This window comes from Pempheris klunzingeri, chromosome 21 (assembly GCF_042242105.1).
Source record: "Pempheris klunzingeri isolate RE-2024b chromosome 21, fPemKlu1.hap1, whole genome shotgun sequence".
Lineage (NCBI taxonomy): Eukaryota > Metazoa > Chordata > Actinopteri > Acropomatiformes > Pempheridae > Pempheris > Pempheris klunzingeri.
Genome location: NC_092032.1, coordinates 11,559,741 through 11,578,413, shown reverse-complemented (window position 1 = coordinate 11,578,413; position 18,673 = coordinate 11,559,741). Strand labels below are relative to the sequence as shown.

Sequence of the window (18,673 nt, the reverse complement as noted above, 5' to 3'; positions counted from 1 at the left end):
ACGCATCTTAACATACATAACTTAAGTGCAGACCTTTCTGTAAATGTCGCCGTAAATCCTGAAAACTGGATTGAGCAGCTAATCTTACAAGCTCGCCACAAAGCAGCTTAAGTCAGGATTTTGAACTGTATTAGGGTTAGGGTTAGGGTTAGGTGCTTCTCTGTGCTTTAAACCATTTTCTTTTCTCTGCAGGCATCGCCATCTCTGATGAGCTTGACCAGGTAGACATTAACCAGACTGTAGTCTTTATTAAAATCCTATACACACTGGCATCACAGTTATATGGAAAAACAGTTCTGTCACTCATCACTCAGCAGCATCAAATAAAAGCCTTGTTTCATAACTTGCTTGGTTGACAGAGCAGCACAGCTTTTTTTCTCATGATGAACTGCTATCTCATGGGAGTGATATGCGAGAGTGATATTTCAGTTAGCATGTCCTCCATCTCCCTCTTCCTTGCTGCTTCAGTGTGCATCTTACGTGCACAGCTTTGTCTGAGCTCTGTCTTTGTCCTCGCCCGGCCCCAATTCTCTCCAACACAATAGTGCAGTGACTGCCCAGGCTCAAGATGCACAGAGCGATTTGGAAATGGTGGGTCTGGATGAGAGGCACAGCATATGTTTTGACAGGGACTTCACTTTTTGCTCAGTGCAGCAGTACATGTCCAACATCCTTGGCTCTCAGCCCAGAGATTTTCCTTTCTTTTCTGTGGGATGGAGCAGGGAATGAATACCAAACACCTGCTCTGATCACGCACAGACAATAGCATTTGATAGCATAGCATTCTGGACAAGCAGACATATTTTTGCTTTGTGTATTGAGCATGGTTGTAAACGTGTGCGTCTGGTTTTGGGAGCAGAATGGGAGGGAGACAGATCTCATACAAAGATGTGGTGCTTTTCAACTATTCTCTTAAAAGTGCATAGTGTAAAGCCAGAGTTTGTCTAGCAGTTCTGGCTTCACTCGCTTCCTCATGTGCTCATTTTCATTTAATTCTGCATCTTTGTCTTTCTGTCTGCCCTCTTCAGTCTGTTGTTTTGCTTCTTATTATTTCTGTGTTGCTCTTTCAGAACTTGGGAGGCTTTAACTCAGTGCTGCGCCCTCGGGTGGTGGGAGAGTGGGTTGGACGGGAAGAAGAGGACGCGGACCCGCTGGCTGCTGAGATGCTGCACCCCCCTGTCCCTCGGGCTAAAACTGAAGTGTGCTGGAGTGGAGACAGCAGCCCTGCTGGGAGGTGGGTGATTGGCATAATATAAATGAGCACTCATATATATAAGAGTGTGTGCGCAAGTGGGTGCATGTGTGAGTCATTTAAATGAAGAAAAAAAAGTTTAAAACTTGAAGAAAGTTCACAAAGCTATTGTTGGCTCTTTAAAAATGAGAAGGTAGACTTCTAAGTGTGGCTCTTGCTGCCTGAGGAATGCCCATCTGAATGGGTTTGATAATCCCATTTCAAAGGCGCGATCAAACATGCTTGCCATGATACTGCTTCAACCCAATTTCAAATTAAAGCTAACCTAATTTCTGTGCGCTCAAGGCCAGAGGAATTTTGTGCTTGTAATTTTAAAAATGGCCCGTCTTTGACAATATAACTGCTAAACGCGTGATGCACTGTTAAATCATTTGTCGCCCTATCAGGACGCTTTTTTTCAAATTTTATTTAAATTCATGTGGTTGCAAAACTAGCCAATTTTCAAATAGCCTCGTAACTCTTGCACTTCCCTCTTTTGCTTTGCGTGTGTGTTTGTGTCTCATGTGCACTGCAGCTGCTGATGTGACTAATTAGAGGAGGATCGGATATAAAACCATAAATCATGCGCGCGCCTGAGCTGACATACACACAGTGTTAATCTCATTAGGTTACTGTATGGGTGGATTATAGGGAGAAATCACTTAGTTCGATGTCTGAGCTGGGAGATAGGGCTGTGTGTGGGCTCACAGATGAGCTCTGCTCTGTGTGTGTGTTTGTAAATGAGATGTTGCGTATTTACCTATGAAGAGTGTGAGAAACTTGCGCAGCTACGTGTTTGGAATGGTGCAGCGTCCCGAAATAGTCACAGCTCCCTCTATCATCAACTGGAGGAGTATTTGGCTCATCAGACAGATCATTTATAACAACTCTGAATTGCATTTACTGGGAACTTGCTCCCACTTCAGATCCTGTTTGGGGATTGAGATCACTCCCCCATCCTCCAAGCTGTTTTCTGTTGAAGCCACAAAGTCAAAAATATCGAGATCAGGAAAAACATACATTTGTTTTTTGTCTATTTAAGGTTTGGATATAGTGTGGATATATATTTTGGATATAGTGTAAGGTGAAGGTAAGCCTAAAGAGGGGAGACGTGAGTTGAAAGGGACAGATGCATTCTTAAAACTCAGATTCATCCACCCACACGATACACACATTACACACGTTAAAATTAGTGTGACTTACATTTTCAGAGGATATCATTATCTCTGATGTGCATCGCTGTGGTGCCACTTTATCAAAATGTTGGGGGAGTCCAGATCCATGCCCATATCCAGATCCAGTTAAAAGTGGGATTTGGTTAGGTTTATATTTTGTATCAGATGAGATAAAAATGCCCACTTTGAGCAAGAAGAAAACTGGCAAAGACCAGCACTGCCCTCTCTTAAAATCCCATGTGAGCCTTAATAGGCCATTCCCTCTGGTGCTCATACACACTCAGACTAGAGTTCTCACATTTCCATGTGTATCTGACCTTATTCGTCAAACTAGCCCATCCTCCTCCTGGGCTACTTACTTTGGTAAGTTTACTTGTTTGCATTTTCAGTCCTCTTGCTCCTGACCCTCATTCCAGCCCACCTGTCACTAAGGACCAAAAGGACGGCTGACAGGTGTTGGTGGCTCTCTGTATGATTGGCTGCAACGTCTAGAGGGATAAGCGCAAGGGGCACATGGGAAATCAGATGCAACTGTAGCAGAAGGAAATGGCTTATTTTGACAGAGTCTGTCCAGTGGAATGGGACTCCCTTCTCCCATGTCTGTCTGTCTGTACCATACACTGTGTGTCTCTGTCTATCCCTCCTGTTCTATCCGTATATTCTTTCTTTTAACAAACAGTACTGATTCCTTACTTTCCTGTACATAACAATGGGGAAAGGTTGTGATAAACAGAAAGTGAGGGAAAGCCAGCTTTCACTTGCTTTGATTTTTTTTGTTCACATTTATCATCTTTAATGATGGGTTTGTAGCACCTGAGGTTGGTCCTTATGGGGGAAAAATTGCTGAGACTGGTGAGCTGCCAGCATTCATAGTGAGCCAGAGATTCTCATAGGAGATATGAGCTCATAATATGGTGCAAAACATAACAGTGATAAATCTTACTCCATGCAAGATACCCAAACATACTCTTTCTCTTTATCTTACCTTATATTTCTGAGATTTACTGCTTTTAATATAAGAATTAATGTGTAAAGGTTTGCCTTCTAGTTGAAAATGGCTGTTTGTAGCAACAGGAAACTGTAAGAATGGATACATAAAGAAAAGAGAAGAGTTGTGGAAAATGGTACATGCAGAATCACACCAGCCACCCTGCCTTGTACATATTTTAGTAGATTTAATTATCAGAGAAGTGCCATACAAAGTATGAAAAAATATCTGTCATCTTATGACCCTTCCCCATTATCTGTAAATAGAAGTCATTAAACTGAGATTAGCATCAAATTAATGCTCTACGGCTGCTCTAATCCACACCCTCCCATCCTGAGGCATATAGAAATTGATTTCTGCAATATAGAGGTAATGCGGAAGTCAGCCTTTATGATTTTATCTGTAGCTTAAACTGTGTAGAAAGAAGACATTGTTTGGTCATTTTTTAGACTTAGTCTTCTTGTTCTATGCTTACACAAAGGTAAATCAATTTCCCCTGAGAAATTGTGCTTTTGGTAAAAGAAATATGAACAGAAGTATTTGATTTCTTCCCATTCAGGTATTGTTTTAGATTTAAAAACAGCCTGACTGTTAATCTATATGGTGCTATGAGTGTTGGATTTGATTATTGGCTCTCCTGCTGACCAAAAACTACAGGAGATGCTTTCAACACCTCATATAGATCTACATAAAACCTCCTCGGCTCAGGTCTTCTTTCTAACCCTACATCTTCTAAATAATAACCAAGGATTTGTGGTTAGTGCTGCAGCTTTTTCTCTGCTGCTCACGTCAGAGCAATGATCCCATCTATCTTCTCCCTGTATGCCACTTGAAGTGATTGTATGGTATTTTGTCCCCTAACAACCATGGAATGGCTGCCAGGTGCAGCCAGTGGGGAAACTCACTTTCACAAATGCAACACATTTTACTTGCTGGAAAGCCTGAGTCTACTTAGATCCACACTGAGAGGGTGTAATTACAATAGGAACAGTTATTATAAGGCTCATTTTGTAGCTATATTTTGCAGTTGCTGAAAGCGTATTACTGTGGACGATGATGACGGTAGCTTCACATAAAACCTTAAAGTGCTTTATAGAAGTTAAGGGCTGTGTGTGGAATTTAAACAGCTAATTACATGTTAAGATGTGCTAAAAGATGGTTACCCAGTTTTCTATGAGAGTGGAAATGTCTTTGAGATTTTACTTTTTGGTCTTCAGCTCCTCTTAAGCCTCGACTCCTCTTCTGTTTGCCTCCTCAGCCTGAAGATGGAAACAAAGAGCAAAGGGCTAAAGGAGCAGCAGCAGCATCACAAGAAGCTCTTGGCAGCCATGTTGTCCCAGGACTCCTTTGACTCAGTCCATAGCCCTGCCCCCTCCGTCGCAGAGGAAGAGATGGAGGATGAGGACGACGCCATGGAGCTTCTGGGTAATGTCACATGTTCTGTACATACACCACTCTTTTACATGTGTACATTGTGCTCTGCAGCGCACTGCAATGAATCAACATGAAAGGCTTTCCTGCCCAGTTGCATACCATTCATTTCTGTTAATCAAAGCTGCTTCTGAGTCAGACTGACAGGCAGGTGTACGACGCCTTACTGTGCATATCAGCAGATGCCCTGTTAGTGTGTGAGACAGACACCTGTTTTCTTACCATCCTTCTCACACCAAGAACAGCTTGCTGTGTTTACCTTGTATGTGTGTTGTATGTATCCAAGCATGTGTGCAACAGAGAGCCAGGTAAGCTTACTAATGCCTCGCTGACATGAAGACTAAAATTGTAGCCGTAACATTTCATGTTTAATGAGCCCTTGGCTTTGCAGGACTCATTAGTGTTTTTGCTATCTCTGTTAGGAATTTATTTCAGTGGGTTTATGAATGAAACGACAATGACATCACTTAAGCTTTAGCGTGTGTGTAAGGAATGTTTAAGGGCTTTGAGATGTCATCCGACAAACCTGACTTGAAAACATCAAGAGCATAGAAGAACATACTGTAGTTAGTGTATTGTACCTTGATTTTCAGGAAACTTTTAATAGTTTGCTTTTTATGTACTCCGCTGGATAACCTGGAAAAGCACTTACTGAGAGAGAAGTAGACTCTGGATTTAAGGAAAAGTAAACTAATCAAATAAAAGTGATGGGAAAATCCCTTTAATATATATAGGGGACAGCTTGAAGGAAGGAGTTTGTTGCATACGTGCAGACCCATAGAGGTGTACGTGCTGAATGTGGTGGCTGGATATCTGGATGAGCAGAGCAACGGTGAGTTTATGTGCTGTACTAAAGAGCAGTTTAGCAGTAGCTGTTAAAGGAAACTGTGCTTCCTGTTTACATAGTCTGGCCAGATGCTCTCAACCATTGAGTTTAAGTGTTCACCCTGACAACTGAACAATCACAAAGCAGCTCATTTTATTTACTGTTTGTGTGTGAGTGTATGTATGCATATGTGTATATTAGCATTCCTTCATACCAGCCATGCAGTGAAAAAGGAGGTGGAAAGTACGTTGTGAAGTCTGATGTGAAATCTTGTTTTGGCTTAGGGTCTGAGAGCCCGTCACCCTGTCTGTGCACACACAGGATGTAATGCCTCATGCCAAATTGAATTTGATGCCTGAAATATTTTGTATGGTAAAGCACTCCCTCTGTTTCTCTGTCACTTGCTCTTCCATTTTCTCTCTGCTGTGTAGTAACCTTTACCTACAGGGATGATTCTTCAGAGTAAAGTAGCTTATCCCGGAAGGAAGGTTATACACACATACACAGTTAAAGCATCACTTATGACATTTATTGCACTAGTAGCTCCTTCAAAGACTCCATCAGAATTCGAATTGCTGAAAGCCGTAGCTAACACAGAGACATGTTGGCTTTTGTACAAATAGAACTCAATGTAAAGTCACTTACTTTCTTCTGTGTTTGCTCACAAATACTTGACGTACCGTGCGTCTTTGAAGGATAACAACCTACAACCTTGCCTTTTTTATTTCCCTGTGTCTACAACATGGGCCCCAATTACAGCACTTCAGCATCTCTCGAGTCTCCTCAGAACTGCTCTTCTGTGGTGACACAAATGATCTGTGTGCATCTTTGCTCTCTGCTCTACTGTCACAGCACTGAGGCACTTGTGCTTGTTAGCAGAATCTTTTCATCAGGGTCGTGCAGAGCTTCACGCTTCTTTATTGATGTGTGTCGGGGTGGCCTACAGGTTACACAGTCTGGAGCTGTAACAAATGATTGCTCTTATCCTCAAAGCTACAAATTGGTTTAATTAATTGCTTGTGTAGCACATAAAATATCAAAATACTATATAATGAGTTACTAAAGCCTAAAATGACTAAACTACTAAAAGTTGCTTGTTGTTGAAAAATTGTGATTGATTGTTTTGCTCTGACTAATCAGTTAATTTATAATTTTAGAAGTGACAGACAAATTAAATCAGATATCTTAGCTTTATTCTGTGTCAGCATCTACACTGTCTATCATCTAAACTGTTTACATCTATTATCTGTTTATTGTGTCATGGTATTTGATTTTTTATAGTAGGCCCATTACTGCTCTAAAAACTAAACAAGTCAACTTTTATCAATACGTTGATTTATTTCCTGCAGCATATGTTGACCTTAATTGTATTCAACGGCTCTTATATCAAACTGCTCCTCCAAAATAAGTGGAAAAAATCCTATAAAAGTACTACGTATACACCAGGCATCGCTTTTCTTTGTATCAGCCCAACACCGTCGTGACCCAGGACAGCAGTATATAATGTTGAAAGATAATGCCATAAAGCTGGATGTTGATGGTCTGTGATGGCCCTCCTTAATCATAGCTCTGAATCCCAGGCATATTCCCCGAGTGGCTTCTCCACGACGGTCCAGGGCAGTAATTCAAAGGAATAAATGCAGCGAGGTCATATCTGATCCCCTGTCAAGGCCTGGTCATGGTGCTCTCCGCAGGGACAGTCGCCCCTGTGCCGACTGTCACTATGAGTGGCCTGCTCCACTACTGTACAGATGATTAAAGTGATGCTAACATGCAGCATGTGGTGGTCTGGTGGACTTGGAGGAATGAATAACCCTCGGGAGAGTTTCTGGCCCTCATTTAGAAAGAGGGTCTTGGCACACATTTTGTGGCCATGATCAAATGCATGCCAAAGATGACTGATGATGCTTGGCAGGGATGGTGGTCTTATGATAGTATATTGATCCCTGAAGGAGATATTTATGTCTTTCCTTGCTGCTGTCCACATGAAGGTGGAGCTGGGATGGATTCAATGACTTGCTCAAGGACTCTACACCAGGCAGGGCATGTACTGTTGTTTGAACTTGTAAATCAGTTCATTAAATTGTTGTTCTGTGATGCAACAAAGGCTACATTTGCTATAGCAGCAATTTATACAGTTATAGGTTCCACAGATAGGATTGTTTTTCTTATTTCTGTGTAGCTTTGTCACATGGCCTCATACATGCAGCAACACAGACACCACAGTACCAAAGATTGTTAGAGGCATGTTATCCATTTAAGGATTTGCGAGGGGTGACCTCTAGTGGCTACACTCCAGTATTACAGCCAGTGTGTATAAGGTCTGTTTGGTAACCGTGTCAAGACAGTTCACTTATGAGAGTGTGAGACCCTTTGAATTAAAGTAAACTGGCAGAAAAGTATACACAAGTTTTAATACTGGACAGTGATCGCACACCATCATGGCCAGTGTGACAAGACAGACCATTGATGTTGTTAATAAAGCTTTTGGACGCCTTTAAGACATTTGCATTCACTTTCATACATCATAATCTCAAACACCTCTCCTCACTCACTCACTTACTCACTCTGACCCAATGTTTTGTCCAGTGTATTTCAATCTTGTGTAATAAAACTCTGATCAGAGACATGTGGTTGTTGTGTTACCAGATGAGCAGAGCTTTGTTCATCATTGGTTGTGAGCCTCCTTGTTGTGCTGATCAAAGGTGTGCAGAGAAATCCACTTGACTGAAAGAGAGCACTTATGACAGCAAGAGGTAAACAGGTCCCGTGGTGGATGTGATCAGTCATTTTCTACGTGGCCAAGCCTACAACGAGAGGAGCATATTGAATAATATCCACTGGGAGGCAGGAAAGGAGCACTGGTTTGTCTTAGTAGTAACAACTCCAACTTCTGTGAGAGACTAAGATGTGTAATAAAAACAGGCTTAAAAGATACAAAGAAAGTTAGCAACTAATCCCAATTTCCATATTGAGCAGAAAGGTTTTACAAACTGGCTGTCTTTTGCCAGCACCTGGATAAGGAGCTTATGAGAGATAATAGCATCTTCTTGCAATGGTTAACAGTACTTCTAGCGAAGGCTGTCCATATTGAACACACTTATAAAAACCAAAGACATGGCTTAAGGTTGATTTTGTTTTGTTCAGATTGTTCCACAAAGAGAAACTAAAATCAGATTACAGCGTAAGTCTTATTGATTCCCTAGCTGCTCTCAGCAATGCCACTATGTTTTCCCAGTTGTTTTCATTAGCTCTGCGCTCAATATTTACCACACTCAAAACCATATTGAAAATGAATATGACTCACATGTTCTTGTAAAGCCATGGAAAATGTCACGATTCAGGCTTTCGCTGGGTGGTGAGACCACAATTTTATACTGATCTGAAATAAGAAACCAGCTGAGTTCAGTGTGGGGAGAAACACCCTGTTTTTGGCCTTGCAGTGTTATTTTATGGTAAGTTAATGAGACGAGTTAGCCAGTTCCCCACTGTAAAGTTACTGTTCTCGTCATCCTTGGTGGAAGTATTCCATTTCAGATAGATGCCCTTTGAATTCTCACATGTACTTTAGTGAATATATGTATAGAATAAGTGTCATTGACATGCCTGTAGGCAATGAAAAACATTTTATTTCATGAAGCAAATATAGAGTAATTTGCTGTTTTCTACAGCACTTGTATATTGTCCTCTTTAGCAACATAAACTCACTTTCCTAAGGTGTAATGGAGAGTCTCTCTTCTTTCAGTGTGAAACATCCACACGTCAGACATCAGACCCCCCTGCATGAGTCCTTTGGGTATGTCAACCCACTCTGGCATGACTCCTGAAACGGGAGAGCAGGGCGTTAGAGTAGCTTTGTTCACTCTCACTGACACAGTGACAGTGAGGATTTGATGGGGACAGGCTGATGGCATGATAAAGCTGTGTCAGATCTTTGATACACAGAATAAAGCAGTGTCTCGTGGATGAGTTACAGCGCCTGTGTGTGGCTCTTTTGTTTTGAGGACGTTATATCTGCCTTCATCATGCAGAGCATATGGTATGATACAATAGAGTGAGACAAAGTGAGCCTTTTTCTCACAGTCTTTAATGTCTGTCACCGTGAAATTTACGTGAAGGATGTTTTAAGTTGGAGTTCATCTACCGCGTATAGGCGCCTTGCCTCTGAGGCTTTTTAACTCATGGAGGCCTGAACATTTATTTAGTCCTACTAACTGACTTTCTGTGGTGAAAGAGGAAAGCTGTTATTATTAGCTTTATGGCAGCTAGGAATGTTGTTTTGAACATTAGGAGTACCCCCTTTAAAGCAGCGGTTGGGAACAATGAGAAGAGAGTGGACTTAGCCAACTCAGCGGGGCTGCACAGTTTGTGCACAAGCAATGATTGACGCTGCGTAAAGAGACTGCTCCTGTTCTGATTGGTTGTTTTCACTCATTTTTGCAAATGACATTAAGAGCACTAGGAAGCTAATATTTTGACAGAAATATATTTATATAAAAGTTAACCACTGCTGCCTCAAAATTCTGGTGATACATTTGATGTTTACTGTGAGAAAAAACTCTACTACTATTTTGGAAATTTTGTGTTGAATATCAGTGGTGGAAGTGGTCTGTTTTTTAAATTAAGTTAGCAATACAGTAGGTCATGTTGAAAATATTAGATTACAACTTCAGTCCTGCACTGAAATGTATTAAAAGTATACAAATTAAAAGAACATGTAATATTGCTTATGAAATAAGTGTAAGCACTTTTATAGCCATGCTAATGGTTTGTACTGTACTTTACTACTGTTTAGTCCTCATAGCAATTGTTATGTATGTTTTATATATAGTAAATAAAAAAATCTCAATCAGCATGGCCCCCAGTAAAGCTGTCAAATAAATGTAATGGAGCGAAAACTAGTGAGTAAAATGAGTAAATACTCTCAGTTACTTTCCACCACTGCTGAGGACACTGTGAATATCTTTAAACTCTGTGTGGAAATGTGACCTGTAATATGTGTACATCCCTGCATGTCTCTAAATGGGCTGATTGCAGTGCTAAAATGACTGTCTCTTTGTCGTCTGCCTTAGGCCAACGTTCAGATTTGCCAGAGTTTGCAGACAAGGCACGCACTCCCTGACGCCAGCAGGAGTAACAACCCCCCCACACAGACACACATATACACACTCAGGCACACTCCCATTACCTCCATAGCCCCGTTCATCCTTTCCCAAACAACCAAAGACACAACAGTTGCCCTGGAAACAATGTAAACCAACAACAACACGGCAGTATCATCATGGCGCACTGAGAGGAGAGGTGGAGGTGGATGAGAACATATGTCAGTGGTGTGACTTGCTTCGGCACTAAATCTTTCACTTGAAATACAGGCTTGAAAGGGCTGCTTTCACCTCTAAAGGTTTCGCCTGCTTGATGGTGAAAAGAATGTCCCCAGTAAAAGTCTAACTGCGCCCAATTTGACGCCTGTAAAAGTCTCCACGGTGCAGATGGATACGCTAATCGAGAGGCAAATTGCTGCGGTATTACGGTGGTATTACTGGAAGCAATTATCAATAGGCAAGTAGACTGCTGTGATCATACCATAAATCTAGCAGTAGTCATTACACAGAGCATGGCCTAATACCAGCCAGCGTACGTATCTCCGGTGTGCGTAAGCGCCTTAGATGAACTGAGCAGATTATCTGAATGGAAGGCAGCTGAATGGACACAGTGATGTATTGTGGCTACTGTAGCCAGACAGAAGCAAAAGATGGCAGATAGACTCTGAAGGATAAGAGACTTTAGTGAAAGGAAGCATTATGTTATTATAGGCTAATCAGCTAAATACCCCCAAACAGTGCCGCTGCGTGCAGCTTCATCTAAAAAAGCAAAAGAAAAAAGAAAAAGTTACGTCAGCGTTTTCTCGCTCCTGTCTGATGGGAGATTAAGATTTAAGAGACAAATAGATGAGTGAGTTATAGACTTGATGTCATTATACAGTAAATGGTGTGTAATCAGCAGTCAGTGTAAAAGTCAAATGCAAAAGTCAAGCTGTGCCTCTGTCTGTGTGAGGTGATGTGTGTGCTGCTGTATCTATGTGTTTATCACCAACAAGCAGGGAAACAACAATCTCCAAAAGAACTGAAGACATATAAAGTCAAAGGAGAGAATCCCTCGTACATCAACACACAATAATAATAATATATTATATAATAAATTATATATTGTCACCAACATCTCTCTAGACTCCTCTTATAGAGGCAAATTCCTGGTTGATGGGTTACTTCATTCTTTTCATTAAAATCATCATTTTGAACTGTAGATGGCAGCCTTGGTCCTGGCAGGTAGTACATTTGAAAGAAATACCTTCCCAGAGCTCAAAGTAAAGATCAAATTACGTTAAGCAACTATTTGAAATTCATTTTGAAACTTCCAACATACAAGGCCACACCAGTGACTGTCCCAGCTGCAGTGACTGGCACTGTGATGCATCAGTACATGAGGCGCTGCTGTGTCTGCAGTGACGTCCTAATCTCTGCAATATTTGCGGTTAGAAAGCGAGTTAAAAGGAGGTTGGCACCAAGGTCTGCGATAAGACTTTCCACAGGCCCCAGAGCTGTGATGTTACCCTGCTCATGTGCGTCCCCATCTGATTCTGATCAGGGCTTTTACTGCCGCACTCACAGTCGTGGGGGCTTGGAGCCTAACAGGCATATTTTTAGGCCAGGAGTGGAGGAAGGCGGGGAGGGGGCGCGATTGAAAGCCGAGACATAATTATGAAATGTAAGTTGGAATATTGTTTTTATTACAAAGCCAAACAAATGCGTCTCCGCCGCGCCTCACATCAAAGATGTCTGTGCGACGACTAACCGCCGAGTGGAGGCTTTGTGCTCAAGGCTCTTAATGCAAAACAAATGCTGATTGAATGTGTGAGGGCATCGAAAGTGTGAGGTCTGCAAGTGTCACAGTAAGTGTTGGGTTGAGTATGTGCTGCGTGCCTTTGCGCGGCACTCACACATGTAGGTCTCTGTGTGCGAGCGAGCGCAGCCTTTGACTGTGCGAGGCATCTATCACTCACAGGATATTAATTAGAGCCTGGTGTAATGTGGCGAGACGTCGTCACTGTTCATGAAAGAATGGAAAATTCAATTATTTCTCACAATAACCCACTGCACTCATTGAAATGCCTCGGATTTGGCGTGGAAGATGATGGAGTGTGTGCGCGCCTCCCACCTCACGTGTGGGTTTGTGCCTCAGAGGACTCCCCTCCACACATCTGTCAGCGCATCCTCAGAGAAGGTGTACATTAAGTTATTTGTGAAGCCAGCGCGCTAATTATGACTCTAAGCTCCGTTTCAGTCGTATAAAGAGCAGCAGAGAGCCAGTCAGTCCGTCGCTATCTAAACAACATTAAATTACATGGAAACTTGGAGAGAGGAGCACGCAAACTCCCTATCTGTGCGCTCCGCTCCGCTCCTTTCTGGCTCTACTGTGAGTGAGTGATTGCGGCACGGAATTCCTCATCGCTCAGGCCTTTTGTTGGGATTGCATCGCTCGAATAGTTTCCATTCCCTCCCCCCACCGGCACCAAACCCCCCAGTTCAGACCCATTTTATTTATCTGCCATGTCTCATCGTTAGACAGGGGGAGCATGCATGGCTGCCCCGGTGCCCAGGGAGTGGAAATGTGACGGGCTGACAAACGGGCGAGTGTGGACAGACGTTTGTTGTGTCTAGACTGAGGCCTGGGAGGCTGTCACTGTCTCAGGGTAAACTGGTCTCACAGGAGACGCACTGTAAACTTATCATGGTGGTATTGTGTGGGAGGCATGCAGGGCTCCATTGTGAACCTGGAGAGTAGACCCGGAGAAGAAAAGAAAAACACTTGCACACTTCTATGTGAGCATGGATTTGGGAATTTGCACATGGAAGGACAGCTCGGTGTCCAGTTCTTTAGAGGTCCAGGTTATGTAATATGTAATAGTAGATTCAACATTATTTCACTGGCTGCATGTAAATATCTGCGTTCCTCTACAAAAATCGAATTTCTGCGGGCATATTCAGGCCTGTAGTCATCAGGGTACAGCGTGAACGTATGCATCAGAGAACTTGTGCATGTAAAAGCAGTCGTTTACAACACTAACACCCAAACCCCAACCCATGAGACACATATTCATCACTTCAGCACTCCATTCACAAGCCCTCCGCAGAGACAGTGTGGCGTCAACACAGAAATCTGTCACCTCTTCCGCCCCAGTACAAAGTTCAGAGTTGGATTTAGCCTCGTGGAAGGCTGACATGGCTGAGATTCAGACTGCTGTTGAACAGATGAGGGATTGTGTTAGGAGGGACAAGAAGAATTAAACCAATAAAAAAAACAATTTAGGCTTTTTTTTGGCAGATGCTATTTGCACCCAGGTGTCAGTAGCCAACAATATGTGGCCCATGTGGCTATTTACACTTAGATGTATGTTGGAAAGAGTATATTTTGTGTTTAATGTACCAGGCCTTTTGAATTTGTGTTTGACCTATTATTTTAACCCAAGCCATCATCTTTTCCTAAATCTAACCAAGTTATTTTGGTGTCTAAACCCAACCATACTGGGGCTGAAAACTGAGCATAATAAAAGAAAACTGAAATGTACAAGTTAACTAACTCGACAAATACATTCATGTAATTTGCTGTCAGTTTTGCATGGGATTTGAAACATGCTCTTCTGGGTGAACATCCTGTAACTAAACCATTCAGCCACCACACCCACATCAATCTGAATGGGATATTTTTGTTTTTTATACTGCGTGACCGGACCGGGTGTAAATAGCCGAAAAGTGGCAGTCTGGCTATTTGCACTTGGGTGCAAATAGATTAGATATGTTTATCTAAGCAAAATTGTCTTTTTCCATGTCCATGTTTTTCTATTAACTCATCTGTATTCACAAACAAGTGTACACATACAACAACCAGTTAAGATGATGAGGAGTTACTGTTCCCTTTCCATTTGCGTCTGTGACTGCTGATATTATCAGGACTTGTTGTTCTTCTCCTTTCTCATCTGGCCAAAAGGAATTACTGTTGCAAGCATGGGACAAATAGCTTTAGCACAAAATGTTGTCACTCTTTGTTCCAGCAAGTGTTTCAACTTGTGCCACATTTCGTTCAGGCACAGTCTAAGCTGTTTTCTGTGTGGGATGAACTCCAGACAAAAGGCTTTACCTCAGTGACCTTTGGGATTAGCTTTCTCTTCCCTCAGACAGTGAGGTCTTTCTCTCTCTTATTGTGTCATTTTATGCCGATCTGAAGGAAACATGTCCAAACGACAAAGTGGGAGTTGAGGTGACAAGCAGCTGTGTACACTGAGGTCATGCTCTCTTTCAGGGTCAAAGCCGCTTGCTGTTATTCTTTTGGTGTTTCATGAAAGCTGCAGGCTGGCAAGTGAATGTATCCAAGTGTCAAGTAATGATTTGCATCACAGGCTATGACCCAAAGAAAATCTGGCATGCCACATTAGTCCGTCGCCAAAAGAAGGGGAAATGGTTAGAAGGGGAAGAAGTGGGAATGGACGAAGAGAAAAGAGGAAAAGGTGAAGACCCAAACTTGAGCAGTTCCCACGACCAGCAAATTGCCCAAATTGCTGGTGGCTGTCCCTGTCCCCACCCCTTCCAATGCATACCATGATGAATGGGACATTTAATATTGCCCTGCTTAAGGGTATTACTGGGATGTATCTATCTGCCTTGAAACAGTAAAACAGCACTGGTTCTCAGACAGCCTGGACACTATGTGAGTGGCATGACTGATGTCTGCGATCAAAATATAAGAAAACCAAGGAACTCCCAGACTTTCTTAAAGGTCTTGAACAGGCACATTGGCTTAGACTTTATTATAGTCAGAACTAGTTATGAGTACAGTATGATAACATTTGTCACATTCTTGGTGTTAATTTAAAGTGGTCCGTATAATTTGGAGACACATAATGCAGCACATATCATTATGGAAAAAAGTTTTCATTTAAAAGACCCTTACGTCTTTATGTACTGTTTTATTCACACACTCATCATGTTCTTATATACTAACAAATGCTAACATGCTGATGAGTAGCAGGTTTGGTGTTAATCATGTTCAGCATCTTATTTAGCACATTAGCATGCTAACATATGCTCAGTAGGACTAAATACAAAGTAGATCTGAGGCTATTAGGGATGTCATTAGCTTTGCAGGAGAAAAGCAAATTAAAAGTTTGACTTGATGGATGGTGCTTTATGAAGTTTTCCATCCAATAGCTGTGGGGACATCTCATTCAGAATCACAAATGTTAACCCCACGGTGGCATTACAGGAAAAGACAGGGGATCAGTAAAGTGATTTTCTTAGTGTTTTATTAGTGGATAAGATTGAAGCATTATGTTTAGGTGTCTCGTCAGAATGATTTCCTGACACCCGAAGGAGACAAATGACATTTCCTGGCTCTGCGCCATGCTGATGGATGGAGGGAGAGAGTTCTCATGAACAAGTGTCATCCAATCTAATCCAGGTGATTAGTCATGCATTCTCCTTTTTCAAGGTGTGAGGCCCATTTCCCCCCCAAACCAGGGGCCAGGTAATGTGATCTTCAAGTGAAAGTATCAATGTTGGTTTCAAATGCCTAGACTCACACATGCACATAGAGAGGCACAAGCTGTACCGCACTGTACTGTCCATACAAGAGCTTGAAACAATGGCACTGGAGAATAGACTGCATGTCCTGAAGGCGAACCCCTTCACTGGCAAAGCTCCGAAATTCTTCTGGTCTGATGGGAAGGCTGGGACAAACATTGTTATGGTGACCGGTCAAAATGTTCTGTGTGATTCAACATGTGTTTAAAAAGCTTGACCAGCGCATGTAACCAAGTGACAGTCCAGACACCGTCTCGCTGTTCATTCCCATAACACGGAAAGTACTGCCGTGTGTTTTATCTCTTGAGGAAGCATTGGAAACCAAAATGGTCTGGCTGATTCAGACTCTCGCCTTTGATCTCCACTTATATTTAACGAACCATTACAATTTGCCGCTTTGCTACAGAAAACATTGACTTCATATTATTCTACTTTACTGCCATTCTTTCATAAATCTTGCCATTGGCGTGATTTAAGCTTTCTTTCTCTATCATGCAAGCACAGTGTCTATTAAAGAAACGTGTGCTGCGCTCTTTGTCTTGATGCTGAGAATTCAGTATTCTGATATGATAGCCGATGATCCTGTTTGGGCTTGTGTCACATCTGACCTTTAAACTTTTTTTCTACATGACGGACATTTCATCACATGGGGAACTGTTGTGGGGTTATAGCAGATATCTTAACATATACATATACATATACTTAAGAAAATAAGTGGAAAAGGACCTGCACCTGTTATATCTGTGTGTGTGTGTGTGTGTGTGTGTGTGTGTGTGTGTGTGCACATGTTCACACAAAACCGTTGTGAAAAACAGACAGAGTAAGAGGTAAGGATGAACAATACTGGCGTGTCTGATACATATGGACTTCTTTAGAGAGTCAGAGGGAAGGGGGTCTATGTGTGTGTGCTCTCAAGGACACAGGGAGAGATCAGACGAAACCCAACTTTCCAGCTCTCCACCTCCCTCTTACTGCTCATTTGTCCTCGCCGACTTCATTGTTCTGTGTCCCCTTCGCGCTGAGCCGGCTAACGGGCCCTTCCTGTTCCTATGCTGCCATGATGCGGCGCTGTCATCGACTCTTCCACATCGCTCCCCATAACAAAGGGTTTTGATGATGATGATGCGAGCTATTTTTGTTTCCTCTGAATGTTTATGTTTTTGTGGATGTTCAGTATGTGTGTGCCGTGCGTGTGAGCGGGCACAGCAGCAGGACTCAGGCTGAGACTGTTTATTTACTGTGATGTGCTTGCTTGCTCTAGCAGACTGTCATCGCTGGGCATCACACTGACAAGAGAGACACCAAAGTATGATTAATGACTGTCCTTTCCCTCTCTTGTTTTCTCTCCTTCTTTTCTGGGTTCATTCTCCTTCCTTTGTCCCTCCTTGTGTCTCACTGGATCCCTCCCTTCCTCAGAGGACCTGGATGACCTGCGGATGGAGGGTGTGACGGGCTTGGCTCCATCCGGCAGTAAGTTCAGCCAGGGACGCAGCTCCTATCAGCCTGAACCACAGGCCAAAGTTACACTCAACATCTGCTCTAGGTGTGCCAGGTAAATGTTTACACCCTCTCTGATCTGCTGCCTTGTGTGGTTTTAAACAGCACAGCTCTGTAGAGTTGGTCTGTTCTTATGAGCACTTGAATAACTTAAAACACTAATTTTGGTTAAGCAAATAAAGGACTATAGCGAGCAGACGGTGAGCTTAGCTTAACATTATTGTTTTTGCACAGATTAAACAAATAATGTATTACGTGTTAATGAATCAGTTTATAGGTGCAAGTAGTAGTAGTATTTTGTTACCCTTTAACAGAGCCAAGTGAACTGTTTCCAGCCTTTGTGCTAAGTTAAGCTAATTGGCAGCTAGCTGTAGCTTCATATTTGCCAGACACACAGGTGGTATCTCGTCTAACTAACCGCAAGAATGCATATAAAAACATTTCCCAAAATGTCATATTATTGTTCTTTAAATGCTTTAAAATTGAATTAAATCATCTCAAATTTTAGACACAGTAAAGTTGTGGCTCTCACTGTAAACAATTGTTTCCATCATCCAAACTTGTTCTTATCTTGGTTCATGACTCCTCCTCCACCCCAGCCACGCTCTCTGCTTCTGTATCAGAGGTAACATACCTCAACATTAACAACAGAGAATAATATGTCTGATGTGGATTCCGGTGTTGCTTGTTTTCACAAATCATCCCCAGCACTGATTATCGTGTCCATTATCACCCTTTCTGTCTTTATCAGATCTGTCTTTATTTATTGTTTTTTTTCTCTTCTGACACATTTCCTGTTCCCCCTGATCCTCAGCATCAATCTAGTACTCAAATTTCTGGGTGTTGGGTGTGATACCATAGGCAGGTGTGGGCAGGACTCTTCCTTGATGC

General features: G+C 42.2%; 1 protein-coding gene across 1 annotated transcript in view; it reads left to right on the top strand.

Annotated features, from left to right (window-relative positions):
• c21h8orf34 (chromosome 21 C8orf34 homolog) overlaps nucleotides 1-18,673 on the top strand; it is a 54,541-nt gene that overhangs the window by 14,505 nt on the left and 21,363 nt on the right. The window contains exons 5-8 of the mRNA XM_070852853.1: nucleotides 193-221; nucleotides 1,071-1,234; nucleotides 4,653-4,819; nucleotides 17,702-17,837. Coding sequence (XP_070708954.1) covers nucleotides 193-221; nucleotides 1,071-1,234; nucleotides 4,653-4,819; nucleotides 17,702-17,837 — 496 coding nt within the window. The remainder of the gene's footprint in view (nucleotides 1-192; nucleotides 222-1,070; nucleotides 1,235-4,652; nucleotides 4,820-17,701; nucleotides 17,838-18,673) is intronic.